The sequence below is a fragment of the Panonychus citri genome, unplaced genomic scaffold (assembly GCF_014898815.1).
Source record: "Panonychus citri isolate SS breed McGregor unplaced genomic scaffold, ASM1489881v1 Contig00049, whole genome shotgun sequence".
NCBI classification, from domain to species: domain Eukaryota; kingdom Metazoa; phylum Arthropoda; class Arachnida; order Trombidiformes; family Tetranychidae; genus Panonychus; species Panonychus citri.
Window position 1 is genome coordinate 1,197,841 of NW_026515454.1, and position 18,336 is coordinate 1,216,176.

An 18,336-nucleotide genomic window follows, 5' to 3' on the forward strand; every position below is an offset into this window, starting at 1 on the left:
GTAATTGATTGTTGGTTAATCAAGTCAATTTAATTGTTAATTAAAGTTCTGGAAGGAAATTGTCACAACCATAAATTTTAATGATCATTCTTAATCATTAAAACCATTTAACTAACTAATTGTGATTAATTTTTTCATATTTATAATCATAATTGCAATGGTTAAGTTAACTAGAGTATTTTTTTTTTGTTGATTAACTTAATTACAATTGAAATGTATTATCATTGGCTTAAGATTTTGATGACTTTAAGCTCAATTGAGTTATTGGTTTAGACTAAGATATTAAATCAACAATTAACACCCAAAAAAAATCACTGAATCAAATCAAGAAATTGTTATCTTAATTAATTGACAACAATTCGACATTCGCTATTGGACAATTAAATTATGGAAACAATTTCAATTCTCTCTCGATGATGATCTTGATTAAATCCTGTTAATTGTTATGCTTATTATTATGCTGGACCCGAAAATGAGAGTTAATTATGTTTATTAATTTGTTTTCCTCCATTTTTGATGTATTGATTTGCTATCAAATGGTCATCTTTGATTTAGATTTTCATCCCATTGGGTTTTAATTAATCAGCTTGATGATTATCTCATTGGGAACCAAATTAGTATAATTGTTGCCATTGAAGTGACAAGGCTACAAATTGTTGATTCCAATTGATTTGATTTATTGCTACAAGTTGAGTTATGATGGTTTTCTGAATATACAATTAATTAATCAAGTAACAAAGGCAGAGAGAAAGATAAACAATTAGTTTTGTAAGCAATTAAATAAACTAATCATGATAAACTCTAATAAGAAGTTAAATTATTATGGTTAAATGATCGTGAGAAACTAAGGAGAAACAATTTAAATTACAATTTCAATTGGTTAATTTGATTGATTGTTCCAATAGATTAAATCATTAGCGATAAACAAAAGTTGGAAAAGTTTTTCCGATGAAAATGTTTACACAATTAAAAACAATGGTTTTCAAATTGCAATACATTGAAACTTTTTCATCGGGACAATTAGATTATCTCAATGAACTTTATATATAAGTCTAGGAATTAGATTAACAATATCTGAGAGTCTAATTGTTGAACAGATTCATAGAGATAGTTCAATAATGTTTGTTAATCTAATTCTTGGATTTCTGTAAAGTTCACTGCGATTAACTAATTGTCGCGATGAAAAAGTTTCAACGATCATTGGAAAGTTATTGATCAACAAAACATTAACAAAATATAATACCCAGAATTTGAATGAGCTGGTGTATTATTGAGCCATGATGATTCCAATTTCTGTAACGATTCGCTACGAATTTGATGGCCGATTTAAGTTCTTGTTGTCGAAGAAATTGCAAAAAATATTATGAATTGGACTTCTGGAAATTGGTGGGACGGGGTTGGCTAACGGACTATTAAAATTAAAATCTCCTAGAGCAATTACCTGGGAGAAATTTGATATTGGATTGCCAGCGCAGTCATGGTCGCCTTTTTTCATAAGCCCAACAATCAAACCTAAATGATTTAAAAGGGATGGCATATGAAAGGAGAGGCATCGAGAAAAGTATTAATAAGTATAATAACAGTTATCCCAAGTCTTTGGCCATTAGGCAAAACCAAAATCCACGTGATGATTACCTCACGGGATTGGATCTCTCAGGCTCAAAACACAATAGCTTCCGGTTTTGTGGTGCTAAGATGGTCAGCTCTTCGCTGTTGTTGATAATTGATGGGTTTTATTTCTTGATTATCGAAAATTATTATTTCAACTCTTTTCTGTGATGCCAAGGTAGATCCACAAGATAAAGCAGAGCTCCAATAGACTGGCTTTTTATCAAAGTTGAAAGGCAAAGTACCTGAAAAATACAGAATACAGAAAATTCAAAAAAAAAATAATGTAGAAAGAAAATAATTAGATAATCTAACCCCATGGTTCATCCCATGGTGATTCTTATATTGAGGAAAAACTTTGTAATAACATGATTAATCCTTGACAGTTAAAACTTTCAGTTAACTCAAATTGATTGTGACTTAATGAGTATTCAAAATTTAAAGATAATAATTTTCATAACAAAATGTTAATCCAATAGTTTATCATCTAAAGCAAATTGAATCAATCATGATGAAAGTGCAAGATTATGTGATAAGACTAATTACAATTCATCTAAACAATTAAATGTATCAAAGGAGGACATCAAAAAGAATAGGACAATTGCCCATCGCAAAAGTTTGACAAAATCAATTTTCCAGTATAAACATCGTTTTGTTAGGATACCTTTCCGTTTGTATTGACGTCTTGACCGTTTCTCAGACTTGGATCCTTGAGATGAAGCTTTCCTCTTCTGGGGCATGATTAGAAGTAAAAAACTGACTTTTTCCAGATTATGGTTGTATTAACTTTACACTTGTTTTCAAAAGAAACTTCGGTTCCTTGGATTAAAGAATTTATTAAAGTTAGTATTTTCGTGTCGTGAACGTATTCGTCAAACCAAATACAATCGTAATGATCACTTAAATTACTAAAAGAAAACTTTGATATCGGTAACGATAGTTCAAAAACTTTATAATTTTCTTTTAAATGAAGAATTAAAGATGTTTTTCCTGTGTAGGGTAATCCCCAAATATAAAATTGTTTTTTTTAATATGATGGACGTGCGTAACCCAACAATTTTAATATGTGCAAAATTCACCTAAATAAGATGTTGTTGCTTTACATAAAACTTGTTTGAGAAAATTAGTATGATTAGGCCTTTCTTCACAATAACTTTGAAGGAATCGATATTTTGACCAATTGTCAACAACAAACGGGTCTCTAAATGAAAACTTATAGTCTTAGAAAAACTGAATAATATATATAATTTATGAAATTCATGATTTATGAATATAATTTAACTGAATAGTCTTAGAAAAACTGAAATAACTTGATGGTATATTTTTATGAATACAGTTTGAATCACACTTAGATGCGTACCTCACAAAGTTTCGTAACGATGATTTTGTTCCGAATTTGAGATGAACCGATAATCCGAATATATCTGATAACTGACTTTGTAAATTCGTAGGATTAGAATAAACACGATTAAACTTAATAGCACAGTGATAATGGTTGTTATTTTCTGTTCCAATGAAATATTCCGGTGTACTTCTGCCAAAAACATTATTTATTTTATTTAATACTTCTTCTTACTTCTTAAATGAATAGTTACTAAAAAACTGAACAGCCCTTATTACGAGTTATTTTAGGAATCAGAAATTTTTTTTACCATATTCATGTTAAAACCGCTTACAGCGTACTGGGATCCCTAAAGCATCAGACCCCAGTACTCACCCAAAACATTATTTTATTATTATTATTGTCAACAGTGTCAATTATTTCCTTCGATCGTTGGCTTTTACAACTTGGTGTTTCCATCAATCCTTTTCCGTTCACGCTTGAATTCATGTGGCTGATAACTCGGCATCTGTATTTGTTTTTGTAGCCACAGAAATATGGACACAGGAAAATTTGAGAGTTACTTGTAGTGGCCTTAGTGATTGATTGCTTGATTTTATTGTTGATGATTCCATGTGTCACAAAATAAACAAAGGCTAACACATTTAATCACCCTAACAACCGAAAGAGTTAATGTACACAAGAAATTCCGCTCTCTTGATCTGTTAACCTTTAATTAATTAATTAATTACCTTAATTTCTTGTATAATCCCTAGATTATGATGCTTCTTATCTCTCTCTCTCCTGCTCATTTATTACAATACCTTCTCTTTATCCCTCTCTCTCCGTTTCCTTAGTCTTATCTTGTCAAACCAATTAACCTTTAAAAAGGAATCATAATTTCTCAAGATTAGCGAATTAAAATGTAGTACAATGTATATAAAGGGTGAAAACAAAACAAATAAACAGATTTTCTTTGGCACGAACATCGTCAAAGAGTCTCAATCAGTTTACTCTCCATGAGACTCTCGTTAGGGAATTTTTTCCGTAACACCATGCACTCGCAGCACCTTAATCCTCAGCGATTCAGCCATGGTTCTCCGTTAAGACGAGGAATTAACACGAAATCAAATTTATCAAACTTGTTTTTCTGTAGAAACCGTAAAGCGTTTGATTTACAACGTTGGGCTTAAGTGTGAAAAAACCTTAGAGAAACAATTACAGTTACATTTATTTTTGGGGTTATTCTGAATTAGATTAAAATACGCGTCAATAACGATATCATGAATCTATGGATTAGGGGTTTCGAATTATTCGATTAATTGCATTGGAGCGCATGCTTTTGTAGATCATGAGTCAAAATACAAATAAGTTAAAGTGTAAAATTTATTAAAGAAAATGCTTGATACAAAGTTGAAAATATTAAATTTGCATTTGACATGCACCAAAACAGAAGAATAAATAGTTTTCTCTAATAAAAAGATGATTTTCTTTAATTATTCTTAATTTAAAAAAATTTTCTTTAGACGGATGAACCAGAAAATCAGCGCCTCTGATGCGCTACTAGAAAATTTTTCCAGGTAGAGGTTAATGTTAATTTTTTTACTGTTTTTAATTAATATCTTTGTCCTTTTATATTTTTAAACATAACTTAACTATTCCCTTTACTCACAATCCTCATAAAACTCCTTTACAAATACAAAATAAAGAGACAATCTAAAAAATCTAATTTAAAACAGTGAAAACAGTTAACATTGAGTCTACCTGGAAAAATCAAACTCTTGGTAATTACGATCCAGTCGATAGTCTGGTTGTGATGGGTGATTTCAACCTTCGCAACATTTTCAATGAAGCCGCTAGAGAGACTATGAGAAAGAAAAACGTTTGTTTGCCATTTTATTGACATTAAATTTGTTTCCTCATTCGGATCTCCCAACCAGGAATGATCGCTGCATTGAATATATTTGTCATTTCAGCAACTTGGAATGTAGAAAAGTTTTTCGTCTTGGCTCGGGCGGATCTGATCACAGGGCTGTTGCTGGACTTTTTCTAAAAATAGAAGATATCAAATGATATAGCATGAGCTAGTGAGTAAATGAGACAGTATAATTACTATTCTAATCGATCACGTTTCTTCTTACGTTTCATATTCAATGAATAAATGATACTCGATCATTTCTTTACTCATTTAACTTTTATTTGTGATAATGATTGCATTATAGTAGCTGAAATTTTAGTTTTATTGTTTATTATATTCTTCTTTTATCACTTAATTCGGAAAACAAAGGGTCCAAGCGAGTATCAAGAAGTCCCGCTTGATGTGGATTCGGAAACCTAAAAGTAAGTCCGTTTAGATATACGATTATTGAAAAATCATGTAATAGAAAGATGAAGATAATGTATGAAAATGATAATAAACGATGATTAATTTCATCTAAATTTGTTCTTTAACACGGAAATTTATTGAATTATTTATCAATGTTCGACGAGATTATTTTACGTATTTGAGAGCAAAATCAATATCATCAGCTGATACGATGAGACGAATAAGTCTCTGGGCATCAATATTACCTGACGCTAAACTCATTAACCTTTACTCGTGTAAACAATGAGCTATTTCGAGAAATTCGGAGAAATTTACACCATGAGAGCGATCGTCTGAAAAATGTTCGACCAATAAGTGAAAATATCACTAAAAGTTCTTTCCTCAATGCCCGATATTTGGAAATGTTCACGAATTGCTAGAAGAAGATTCTTCTCAAATTTTGAATTAGATTCATCGACTATGGTCAAGTAAAAGGGTTAAACCTTTAAGAAACCCAGTAACAGAATCAACAATTGACCCTTCAGGCGATTTAGAAGAAAGTTAATTACAGTAAATATACAAATAGTGTTGATAATGATGATGAAAATGAAGCCAATGGAGGTGAAGGAGCATCTGAGCCAAATGAATCAAATTCGGATGGAAACAGTGATTCTAATCAACCAGGTAATCTAATTAAAAATATTGATATCAATTCAATACAGAATAACAATTGAGATTATATGGTTTCTAAAGGATTGGAGATAATAATAAACCGTTACGATTTCAAGGTAATTGCCAATCAGCAATGTCTTAATTACCTTTATAATCTTGTTTTCTTTGATTAATTAAGATCAAAATAAAAGTCAATATTGTATAATCAACACGTTCATGATGATTTTCATTGAATTGCATAATTTTAATTACCAACAGTTATAATTAAAATTGACATCGCACAATATTTACATAAATATATTTGTTATGTATAAATTAATACTTATTCATTAAATAACTTATCATAATTACATTTATAATTAATTTACAATTAATTTAAATGACTAGTTTTTTGGTAATTAATCTTGACCAGAGGGGGAAAAATGAGTGTTGCGTTTTTTGGTTTGGTGATTAAATCAAAGTCTCTTTGTCCTTACCATGAGTATCATAGATTGATTTAAGCTTTGTGTTTGTGTGTCAGTGGTTGCGGATTAATTTGATTACTGGGAGTCACTCGTTTTGATTATAATTAAAATGGATGAAACACGTCAAATGATGATGATGATGATGATTAATTAGAAAAGGAAAAGAGTAATCATTATTTGTGATAACCTCGAGTTCCATTGGAAGGGAAATCTTCATCTTCTGAGAAGTTACTTGTAATACTGAAGCTCCTCTCGATTTTACCTGAAAGGTGAGATGATGATGAACCATTAGAATGAATTTTATAACCAATTGTCCTTCCAGGTCCGAATACTGGATTAGTTAATGATGGTCCACAGTAGAAATCTTTCTCCCAATTATTTGATGATGATGATGATGTAAAAGGATAATTAACAGCTGATGAGCTTTTCCTAATTCTACGAGATCGATTAGTTCGAGTAGTTCTAATCTGTTTATCAGAATTCCAAACAGGATCTGTGTAAAGAAAAAGAAGAATATATTATCAATATTAATGGAATTTTCTCGAGACAATTAGAGAATAGAAATAATTACCTATTCCATTTCCACTGATTGGAATAGTAGTCGGCTTTTCTTCGGGCGATTGTTTCTCTTTGCTATTATTTGTTTCATCGATTGAAGATCTTTTTGAATAACAAGGTTCAGATGAACATAAACCACCAATAGTACTGATGCCACTCATTGTAATTAGATCATCAGTGTTGGTTTCAATTAGTTTCTCATCAATACCGTTCAGGTCAGTTTTGACTAATCCACCAACGATACCGCTTATATCTGTTTGACAGGCCATGTCAATTAAAGATGAACTATTATCGGTTTGATTATCAGCTTGTTTCACATTAACTTGAGAATCTCCATCAATCATTTGAGAATTGTTTTCACATTGAAAAGGGTTGTTTTCATTGTCCGACATATTGTCGTTGTTGTTGATATCTTGATGGCCTGTAAATCCAGTTGAAGAAATTGATTTACTAAGAGTCGGTTCATTATTACTTATTGATGAGATCACATTTTCCTCGGTGAGAGTGACTTGTTTCAGTGAAAGAATAAATTTCTCTAAATTGGGTAAAAAATCAGTTAACTGGTCCACTTGAGTTAAACGAATCTGATTCTCTTCGAGTTTCTCATTCTTTTGTTTTATGGAACATTCTAAATCTTTTAATTTCTCTTCTAGACGAACAATTGTCTTGGTAAGTTCATCAATTTGAGCCTCTTTAGCGGATTTTAATTCTTTTAATTGTCGACGGTAAATTTCCTCTTGTTCAGCAGCTTGATCACTTTGTGAACGAATTATGGTTTCCAATTCTGTAACACGAGAATGAAGTAATTGTAGATGATCATTGGCCTCCTTTATACTAACCCGAGTTGGTGTAGTAATCCCACTGGACGATGGGCTGATTTTAGTGGAATTGGCAGCCGAGGCAACACTACTATTGGCAGAATTACTACTACCAGAATTATTTGTAGAATTGGAACAATTAGAACTATTACTCATATTGCCACTTGGATAAACCATAATAGTAATAATCTAACAGGAGAAATGACATAAAATCAAAAGCTGAACAAGAAGAAGAAAAAAAATAAACAAGAGACAATGGACCAAGTGAAATGATTTTATAACAAACCTAATAGATTATGATGATCACACATACACAAAGTGATTCCAATTAGAAGATGAGTAAAACCATAGAAATACAAAATTGGGTGAAAATACTTCCAACAATAAAAAGAGAAAATAACAAAAAAAAAATCAATATTCAGGTCGAACCCAAATTATTGATCTTCAGTTTGGTTAATCACGAAATCGAAGAAAATCCTTGGGTGACCAATAGATGTCACCACTTTTTTCTCTTTCTTTTCACTTTGTAAGAGAAAATTTTCTCTGTAAACAGTAATCATGGTAACGATTTTCTTTCGTTCCCATTGGTTGAAAATGGAAAACAAGGCGGGTACATTTACATTCAAATTCTTTTTTATTCTATTTGGATTTTTTTTCTCTTTTGATTAATTTTGGTTAATTTTATTTTCTTTTCTCTCTCTTAAATCATCCCTTTTGTTTTGTTAATTAATTGTTGTTTAATTGTTTCTTTTATCTTGTTTTATCTGTGAATATCTATAAGCTAAGTGTTGAAACAATTAGATTATATTGAAGAAGTAAAAATAAAACAAAATGGAGACTGTTAAGTCACCATTGAGAGCAAACTATTGTCGACTCCCTGTCAAGTCAAGAGCTGAGAGATTGTTTGATCAAATTTGTACTACTAAAACAACTTTTGCTGATCTATCAAATAGTATTGATCTTCATCGTGGTAAAACAGTTGCTGATTATTCAAAGAAAAAAAGACGGTCAACTTGTGTCCAACCTAAAAGTAAAACTATCGAAAGTAGTTTTGACAGTAGTAGTATTGATTCAAGTGTTTCCAGTGATGAAACTTTTATTGAAGTAAAGTGTAAACCTAAAAGGAAAGCTCAATTTGCTACTTACGCTGGTAAAAAGGGTGCTATTGGTGGTAATAAAAAGGAACCAGAAAAAAGAAAACTTGTATTCGGAAAAAAGATGCTCTTCAGTGTACCAAAGAGTCTGTTCTAGATGCTTTCTTAAAAGCTGGTCTACCAGATTATGAGGCAATCGCGGCATTACCACTGAATGTTGTTGTAATGGATTCAAATAATAAATCGGAAGAAGAGAAAAATCTTCAAAACAATCGGATCACATCAGTAGAAGACAAATTGTAAAACCATTTATTCCATTATTGAAGAAAATTGACTCAGTTTCACGAGATAATAGTTTATTAAAAGACAATAATCCTGTTATTAATGTGGAATCACCATCTCATGATAATCTTGTTGACGATATTTCTATCGATTCAGATGCTGAAACTGTTATCGATGAAAGTCAATCAAGTCTAACAGAAAACAAAGGAGTCAGCACACCGATACAAAACTCTAAACGCACTTCACCTCCTAGATTTGATCTCTCTGTTATACCATCAGCTAAATTTATAGAAACTTCTACCACCCAAGATGTAACAGCAACACCGAAAGGACCTCCACCAGCCAAGAAGAAACCTTGGAATGTTGTTGATCGAAGAGGAACCGATCTCTTACCACCACATCCAGTTGTCTTTGATGATGAACCTAACGTCATATCAAATGACTCAATTGAAGTTTCAAATGATCAACCTTTAGATTGGTCTAATGTTCACAGTGTAGCTGAAATGGATGAATCTGTTTTCAGTGTTTTCAGTCAAAATTCTATCAAACAGTTCAACAAAGAAATTCGTGACTCTATCCAGATTTATAAATCAAGTCAACCTCCTCGCGAAGAGCAGGATCGATCACTTAGATTTTATCGACGTAGCATTGTAGAGACAGCCAATACTCTTCATGCTTTAGGAAAATCTTGCCGAACAATTATTCGAGAATCACCACCAATTGGACCAAGAAAATCAACCCGTAAAAGAAGGAATACAATCTTAGAGAATCCAGCCCGTAGTTTTCTGGTTGCATTCGATAAAACTTTTGTAGAAGATGAAGACAAACAACTACCAATCACCTCGAAAGACAAAGTTTTATCTCTTTGCAATCCTCCTAACATAACATCATTTAGCAATGCTTTGGATGGCGATTTAATAAGATCAATGGTTAAAATTGGTGAAGGATCATACGGTGAAGTTTTCAAATCTAAAACCAAAGAGGATCAAGAAGTTGTCGTCAAAGTTGTTCCTTTAGTTGCAAACACTACAACTGAAGACGAAAAGTGGACACAAATACTTCCAGAACTTGTAATCTCTTTAACTTTCGGTGATTTAAGAATAGGCAAACGCAATAGAACACCAAATTTCATCAATACCTTACGAGCTTCTTGTACCTATGGACGTTGGCCGAGAGAACTGATTTATGCTTGGGAAAAATATCATAAAGAAAAAGAAAGTGAAAATATGCACCCTGACAAATATGGACCAAGAAACAATTGGCTTATAATACTCTTAAACAATGGAGGAGTCGAACTGGATAACTATCAATTCAATTCTGCTTCTCAAGCTCTAAGTGTTATTTTACAAACAACCATTTCACTTGCTGCTGCCGAAGAAGAGTTTGAATTTGAACATAGAGATCTTCATACTGGAAACGTGTTGATTATGCCATGTACCGAATCTCATCTTGACTACAAAGTGAACAACAAAAACATCAAACTTCCTTCAATGAATCTTAAAGTTTCCGTTATTGATTTCACATTGGCGAGGATGGCAAAAGATGGATACATTGTTTATGATGATCTATCCAAATATGAAGAGATCTTCACCGGAGAGGGCGATTATCAATTCGAAATTTATCGGCTTATGCGTAAAGCGAACGGAAATGATTGGAAAAGTTTCACTCCTTATACCAACATTCTCTGGATTCATTATCTTTCAACGAAATTGGCTATCGCTAAAAAGTATAAATCGAAAAGTAAAGCTAATCAAGGGGCTATGAAGGCTCTCAAAAGTCTCAAAGATAATCTTCTCAACTATAATTCAGCTCAACAATTTGTTCAAAGTTCATATTTTAACACAATGATTTCCAAACTTCCCTAAAGATGAACAACAGTTGGACAACAAGATTAAACGATTGAGTTATTAATATTAATTGTAACCCTTTGAAATCAAAGTAATTGAACTGATACCAAATACCTGAGAAATGGTGTCTTCTTGTATATAAAACTAATTGTCAACTAGAATTATCATTCATTGGACAGATCAACCAACCATCAGATTTATCAGTCAATCGTTGATCTAAAATCTCATCAACCGAATAGAATCAATCAAAATTTACAACTTTAAAAATTGATCATCGACAATAATAAGGAAAAGAGTGAAAAGGATTTTATTTACTTTTATTATAAGAAATAGCAACCAAAAAAGAAAAGATAATTGTACTTTTTTACATCTTTTAACAATCTACACACCAGATTAAGAGACCAATTGGAATCAACAATCATTTCTAATTGTAAACAAATTTTACACTCTTATTATTTAAAAACAGGAGCAGTTACAGTTGTAAAAATACTGATCTTTAATTATGATGAAAATCCTGTAAGTAATAACATTTATTAATTTTCAGTTTCCAAAAAAAAAATAAACTAATCATAATTGAATATTTGCAAAAAAATCGTCAAAAATTGAGATGAAAAAGTTTGTCAATTGTTTGCACTGATTTAACTCATCAATTTAAATTGATCAAAGAGAAAATCATCCCAAGCAATTAAAAGTGTCACGAAAAGAACGAAGCAAAAAAAAAAGGTCAAGGTGAATCCATCCAAACATCGACCTTTCTTGACTTATATTTCTTCAATTTTCTCCAGTACTTTTTGGCCGTTCGTCGATGTTCAAATCGATTTATCTTACCGACCATCTTGATAAAAGCTTCGCTGAACAGATACGGAAACGGATGTTTTTTGGTCGCATAAATTGTGTCGATGTCTTTCACTTTATCATAAAGAATATCGGGAGATTTTTCTTTTCCGTCCCAATCTTGATTCAACTTGAACGATGAAACTGATTAATAATCTATAAGAGTGTAAACAATTAACTCACCTTAAAATCCTGATACGATGGACCGACAATTATGATCGACTGGACATTCGATGGCGGATTATTGAGAAAGAGAATCGATAACAACAAGATGATACTTAAGTTTCTCATGTTCGGTCAAATTTACAATTTGAACACAACACAATCGGAAACTATTCTGATCAAAACTGAATCAAATTTATTGTAACAATTAGATTGGTGACATTGAGAGACAATAATATCAACACTTTGAGACCAAAGTGATTGATCTTGAAAATGATTTCGATGCCAAATAATATTTGGAAAATGGTGTCATTAGAAAAGACAGAAAAAATCGTCAACTAGAATAGTCAATCATCGGACTAATCAAGCAACAATCAAATCGATCAGTCAATCATTAATCTGAAATTTCATCAACCCGGTAGAATGAGCCATCAATCATGTAACAATTAATTGAGAAAAAAACATTGATCAACAATCAAAGGAAAAGATTGATCAGAATTTTACTTAATTGTTGATGTGTTACAATAAGAAATTTTTGATTAATTCTCATTTTGAATTCATTCATGTATTTGGAGTTGTATGTAAATCACTAATTGTCAAGTTAATTAACTTTGAGTTCTTATATTGTTGACTATTAATCATTGGAAAGATTATTAGTTGAAGTGAAAATTTTTCTTTGATGAGAAAATCAAAAGTTACCTGAGAACAATTTACCTGATGGAAAACCGTTTCTGTTCAGAAATTAATGGTAATCAATTGATTCTCATACAAGAGAATCAGTGAAATTAATCAGATTTACGTTCAGGTACATGAGAGGTTAACAATTTGTTGGTCTACAATTACCTCTGGCTGATTGTTGATTTAATTCCCGAGCGAAATATTTTCTCATCTTAACCAACCATTTACAATTAAAACTTGTATTGTGATATTTTTAATCTGTTTCAAGGTCACAATTAAGTGTCTCATTTACCATTGGCTTATGTTTTGATTGCTTTCATCATCTTAATCATGTTAATGGTTTGATTATTGATCAGTTACATTGTTGGGTTACCAACAATCAATTGATTAAGTGTCAATTCAACTCAATCTGATTGCATATTATATTAGTATGATTAGAGTTAATAATCAATTGGATTAGTTAATAGTGGAAAGTAAATCAAATTGTATCGATTGATTAGTTTGTTGATTTGTTTTAATGTTGATTTTAACTTTTTGTTTGTTAAAAAAATTAAACTCTAATTGTAATTATTTGGTTAAGTTGAAACTTTCTTATTGGTAATGATCAAGTTGATCATCGTGATGATTATTACTATTACGGTAATTAAGGATCTATATATTTAAATATAAAGAGAATAAGATATTTATATAATGCCAATTGTTGATTATTGTTGTTGGAGGAGGAAACAATTAACGGTTGGAGGTAAATTGTTAAATAATAATAAGTACATTCGGTATTAGGTTTATGGGCATTAAATTAACAAAATCAGTAAATTGTTGGTGTTGCTGGCATTTGATTGATGATATTATTTATAAGGATGATGATGATAATGATGATGATGATTGTATTGATTAAATATTAATAGTTGCCAGTGATTAACTGATCAGCTTCTTAATCTCCTTCTGTTTAATTTCATCTTGATAATAGTGATTTGTAGCTGCGATTTTGTAGTAATTGTAAATGAGAGACAATGTTAATTGTTCATAATAGTTAAGTGATAATTGTACCATCAACTTCCAGAGATAATTAAATGATAACGTGATTGAGATATAATTGCAATGATATTAAGATTTAAGTGTCAAGATTAAAACTGATTTGTGTTTCCTTTTTAACTAATTGATTATCATTGTATTTATAATTGACTGATTTAAGTAATATTGGTAAATTGTATTGTGTGTGAGTTGTTTGTGTATATTTGATTGGAGGGGTGAGTGATCAATAGTAATTTAATCATGTTAACATCGGCAATTAAAATGTTCAACTGGTCAGTCAATTGATGGTCATCTTGCTTAGCAACATTGGATTTAATTTGTTTGTGTGTCCACTGATCAACTAATATATATTATCGAAAATATATATAAACAATTGTATTTGTTTTCTATTTTTCCATTAGTTAATTACGATCAGTTTTCTCCAGAATTTTGGATGATTGTATCCAAGTCTCTGCTTGTTTTTCCAAACAATTAATTGTCATGGTAGAAAATATTTTGAGTAATTTGTAAGATTGTTGATGAATTAACCAAGGTTTAAATGCTTTTTTTTTCATTTTTAACGATGAGAATATTATTCATTTCCATATTGATAATTGAGTTAATTCTGTCGATAATTAATTAAATGAGAAATTGTCCAATTGATTAGACACAAGTTCCTTTGGTAGTAATCATTGAAGACGATTCTTTATCACTTGGTGGTGGTGTTGGTGTTGATTGTTGTCGCATTTTAATGTTATTTGATTCCTTTGATTTGGCTGATCGACAATCCTTATGAGATGATGATGATAAAGCGGTGGGAACTGCAGGTCTTGGATGTAAGACTCGTCCTTGTGTTGTCCATAAACCATTGTGACTTTGTCTCTTGTAACCACCTAATCGAGCACATTGTTGACGATCAGTTTCATCTTGATCTAGATCACGATTTCGATACAATTTAATATCTTCAGAGGGATGAAATAAAAGGTAATAAGCTGCCATGAAAAGTAGACCGGTGAAAAAGCTCATGTAATGTCCTACTAGGGCTGGTAATCGGTACCAAAGGTGTGATTCAGCTCGGGTAAACCATAGAACCATAAGAAGAGTATTTTCACAGAACATAAATATATAATAGATTGTATAACGATAACGAGTTGGACTATCGACCGGATTAAAATAACAGAAAATGTACATAACAGCGAGAACAGCATTATAACCAAGCTCTTCACAACGATTCTCACAGAAAGAGGTTTTCATTGAGACAATCCAAGCGAACATGATTATACAATGAACTCCACAGACAATACTAATGTACCAATTGTAGATTGAGGCGAATAAGGCTAAAGCTAAAACTCGAGCTGCAATTACGAAAAATCTCCACAAAAATTGGACTCCAATTCCTTGCCAGGTAAGGGAAACTTTATTTGGAAGGGAAAGTCTTAATGACCTTTGATAGGAAACAAGTGACCAGGAAAGTGAAACCAATGAGGCAATACAGGCAGCGATTTGTGTTAAAACCATTAGATGATCATCTCCATAAGGTGATTTAAGAACTGCGAGAATATAAATTTGTAAAACCAATTGAGGAGCCGCTTCCATGAAACATTCAAATAACCTTAACATAGTTGCATCAGTATCTTCATAAACCATGTAATGGTAATACTTTTTCTGTTCCAATTTGTTTGATTTATGTTGTAGAAATTTAATCCCATAGATTAGGGAATCAATGTAACGTAAAATTGGTCCCAATTGAAAGAGAAGAAAAATTACTCTCAATGTCCATTGGGTGGTTGATACTTTAGGTGATCCCTCTTCGCGAGCATCTAAAACATACCAACGTAAACTGATACCGGTCATTACCAAGGTTGGAAAAAGGATAAATGATAATGTTAAACCGAAATACCAATAGTCTTTATTGGTAAAATGGATCACGGCAACGGCAATATCGGTACCAATGTCAAAGAGAAAAGAACCAATTGAAAATAGAATGGCCAATCCATCGAGCCAAGTAAATTTCATATCAGCTGGAAGAGCATCAACCTTATCATATCCACAGCCTCCGCCATCATCATCACTGGTAAGTGATAATTTATGATCACCCGATGGTAGTAAAGATGGTAGACAATCAGCATCTTCAGCAGTCATTGTGTTTACGATCAAGAGAAATTAAGATGAACCTCATTAATTTATTGTTTCCACATTCAACAAGATGGATTAACAATCCGAACCACCGAAAGAATTGGAAGAATAAAATCACACCGGGAGAAGAAGAAGAAGAAGAAGAAGATTAAATGATACAAGAGAAAACACCAATTGAATAAAGATCAAAATTGATCCATTGATTCAATGGTTTTCGTTTCTTCAACAAAAGAAAAAGCTAAAAAAAATTTTCGCTAAAAACAACATATGATTTTCACCATTGGGAATAAGAAGCGAAGACAAAAATCCAAAGGTATTGGATTATCATCGATTCACAAGTATATTAACATTAATCGTTGAATTTACTTCGTTTAAACTACTTCATGGTGGAAAAATTATATTATATCACATGATAATTAGATAATGAACATAATTAAATAATCAAACTTCAATTACACAACAAACAAGTAAATTCACTTAATGTTAATGAGAGAAAAGAAAACAAAATTTTCTCTGTAAATAGGCGCCTATTTATCGAGCAAATTATCGAAAAATAGATAATTCTTTTTCTTTTTCGTTTTCGTTTTGTTAATTGTTGTTAATTGTTTTCTAATAGAACTTTAATTAGAACAATTTAATATTCAGTGGTTAACTTATTTATCTTTTAACTGAATAATTGGTTGTTTCTGCTGTGATGTTGATCAGAAAATTGCAATTCTTTGAAAGTTTTGTCTTCTCTTGATTATTTTTTTCGTTTGTGATTAATCATTAATTTATTGATTTTTTCTTAAACAATTGATTGATCAACTATCGAATTGTCAGTTTGATTATTGTTAATATTCCCTCCGATCAAATGGTTTCTCAATTTGATGGTCCATCATCAACTCGAATTGAATTGGTATTTGATTTGCTCGAATTTGATTATGATGATTGGTTTTAATTGTTTTCCATTACAAAAGAATAAACCAATTGGGATTAAAAGGTAATTTTAATTGTCTTAATCTGATGAAGACTAACACAAATCAAGATATTAAGAGAAACGATTAAGTGTTGATGAGATTTTCACAAAAACTGAGAGAAAAAGTTTATTTGTATCTCTTAAAGATCAATAGAGTATTAGAATCAAGTTTCATTTTAACGGAAAACTTTTCAGTTTAATTGTTGTTGAATTGTCGTCAAGTGATTAAGGAAAACAATGGAACCATAGACATGACAATTAATAAGTGAGGCTAGAAAATGATACAAATCAATGTTTCTAAACCATTACCAATGGAAAGGTAATCAACTTGTACTTTGTTGATTGATTAGAGTATAAAAAGTGAAAACAATTTAAATTTACAAAGTAATTTAGATATTTACAATATAGAGATTGATTTAAATATTAACAGTTAATATAAAAATTAGAGATAATCTTTAAGTCTAACCAAATTAGTTTAGTAACTAAATTTAGTCATAATACTTATAGTATGTTGATTGCAATCAAATTGATGATAATTGTGTTGTGACAAAAAAATAATAATTGCTGATTTTTCAAATGAAAAACATGATTATTGAGTTGATTAAATTTGTAATTGTAATTGTACCATTGTCATTGTTGTTGTCGTGTATTAATCGTTATGATGGACACTCAGGTAAAGTTCAATCGTGATGAGAAAATAAGTGATATCTTATTAATTGTATTGATCCTTTTGAATCGATTATTGTTGTAGAGTTAATTGTGAATAGAAAATCAAAATTTAAAGAGCAATTTAGTTCCATCAATGGTTCTTCCAATTATCTTCAATTCTTTTATCATTCAATGAGGTAAAAATCGCTTGAACGGAGACTTCGAGCTGACGAAATACTTGCAGCGTATTGTCTTGTTCGAGCTCGTTCAAGTTCATGTTTTCTTTTATCTTCCTTGGAGAGATAGATTCCAATGGAACTGATACCAATGAAGAAAAGAAAACCACCGAAAAAAAGGAAAACAATTCCCGCTATCCAAATGGCATCAGGTTCGTGAGGTGAAGATCCCCAAACCATTGAGATAAGTCCAATTACGAAGACGATTCCAGCGATACAACAACAAAGAAGACCAAGATTGAAGTAACGTTTAGGTGTTTTCAAAGGGCTTCCATAATTGGAACTCGTGTAATTAGAGTAACTTGTTAAGGTGCTCATGATGATTAACAATCGAAATTCACTAATTGATAATCGTGATAATGTTCAAAGTGATTATGATGATGATGGAAAATCAATATTTTATAACAAGATAAACATTGAAATCGATTGTCAGCTTAACGAAGATTAAGAAACACCAATTATGTTATTTATTGTGTTTCTTTAACTGGAAATTCAATTCTCTCTATGATATAACATGATAAAGGAATTAAATTTAGTTGTTGTAATTGGGAGATTTTTTTTTCTTGTTTCTTCTTCACCAATTGTTTGACCATGAAAGTGTTTGAAATGGTGAAACCAAGGACAATTAGTTAATTTGGTTAACAGGTATAGATAATCACGAGTAAAATGGTTAATACTAATTGGTTGATAAGTGAGAAAACCTT

The 18,336-nt window shown here is 31.1% G+C and overlaps 3 protein-coding genes across 5 annotated transcripts; 1 reads left to right on the forward strand and 2 right to left on the reverse strand.

The window, feature by feature from the left end:
* Window positions 1-6,129: 6,129 nt before the first annotated feature.
* LOC128385495 (myb-like protein I) lies at window positions 6,130-8,235 on the reverse strand. Of its 3 annotated transcripts, none has more exons than XM_053344370.1 (3): window positions 8,060-8,235; window positions 6,942-7,935; window positions 6,130-6,863 (listed from the first exon to the last, which is right to left on the reverse strand). In XM_053344370.1, exons 2-3 carry the CDS (start codon window positions 7,921-7,923, stop codon window positions 6,544-6,546), a joined length of 1,302 nt encoding a protein of 433 aa, XP_053200345.1. In that variant the 5' UTR covers window positions 7,924-7,935; window positions 8,060-8,235; the 3' UTR covers window positions 6,130-6,543. The 3 variants fall into 3 exon arrangements, with proteins under 3 accessions (XP_053200345.1, XP_053200344.1, XP_053200342.1); XM_053344369.1 differs by having other exon boundaries at window positions 8,033-8,234; XM_053344367.1 differs by having other exon boundaries at window positions 6,942-8,234.
* A 145-nt stretch (window positions 8,236-8,380) lies between these two features.
* Window positions 8,381-11,561, forward strand: LOC128385498 (serine/threonine-protein kinase haspin-like). The gene is given in 3 exon segments (XM_053344374.1): window positions 8,381-8,896; window positions 8,929-9,101; window positions 9,104-11,561. Coding segments are annotated over 3 exon segments (2,376 nt in total). The 5' UTR covers window positions 8,381-8,577; the 3' UTR covers window positions 10,988-11,561.
* Window positions 11,562-13,139: 1,578 nt separating this feature from the next.
* LOC128385494 (XK-related protein 4-like) lies at window positions 13,140-16,271 on the reverse strand. Its single transcript, XM_053344366.1, has one exon. It carries the CDS (start codon window positions 15,794-15,796, stop codon window positions 14,318-14,320), a length of 1,479 nt encoding a protein of 492 aa, XP_053200341.1. The 5' UTR covers window positions 15,797-16,271; the 3' UTR covers window positions 13,140-14,317.
* Between the last annotated feature and the right edge of the window lie 2,065 nt (window positions 16,272-18,336).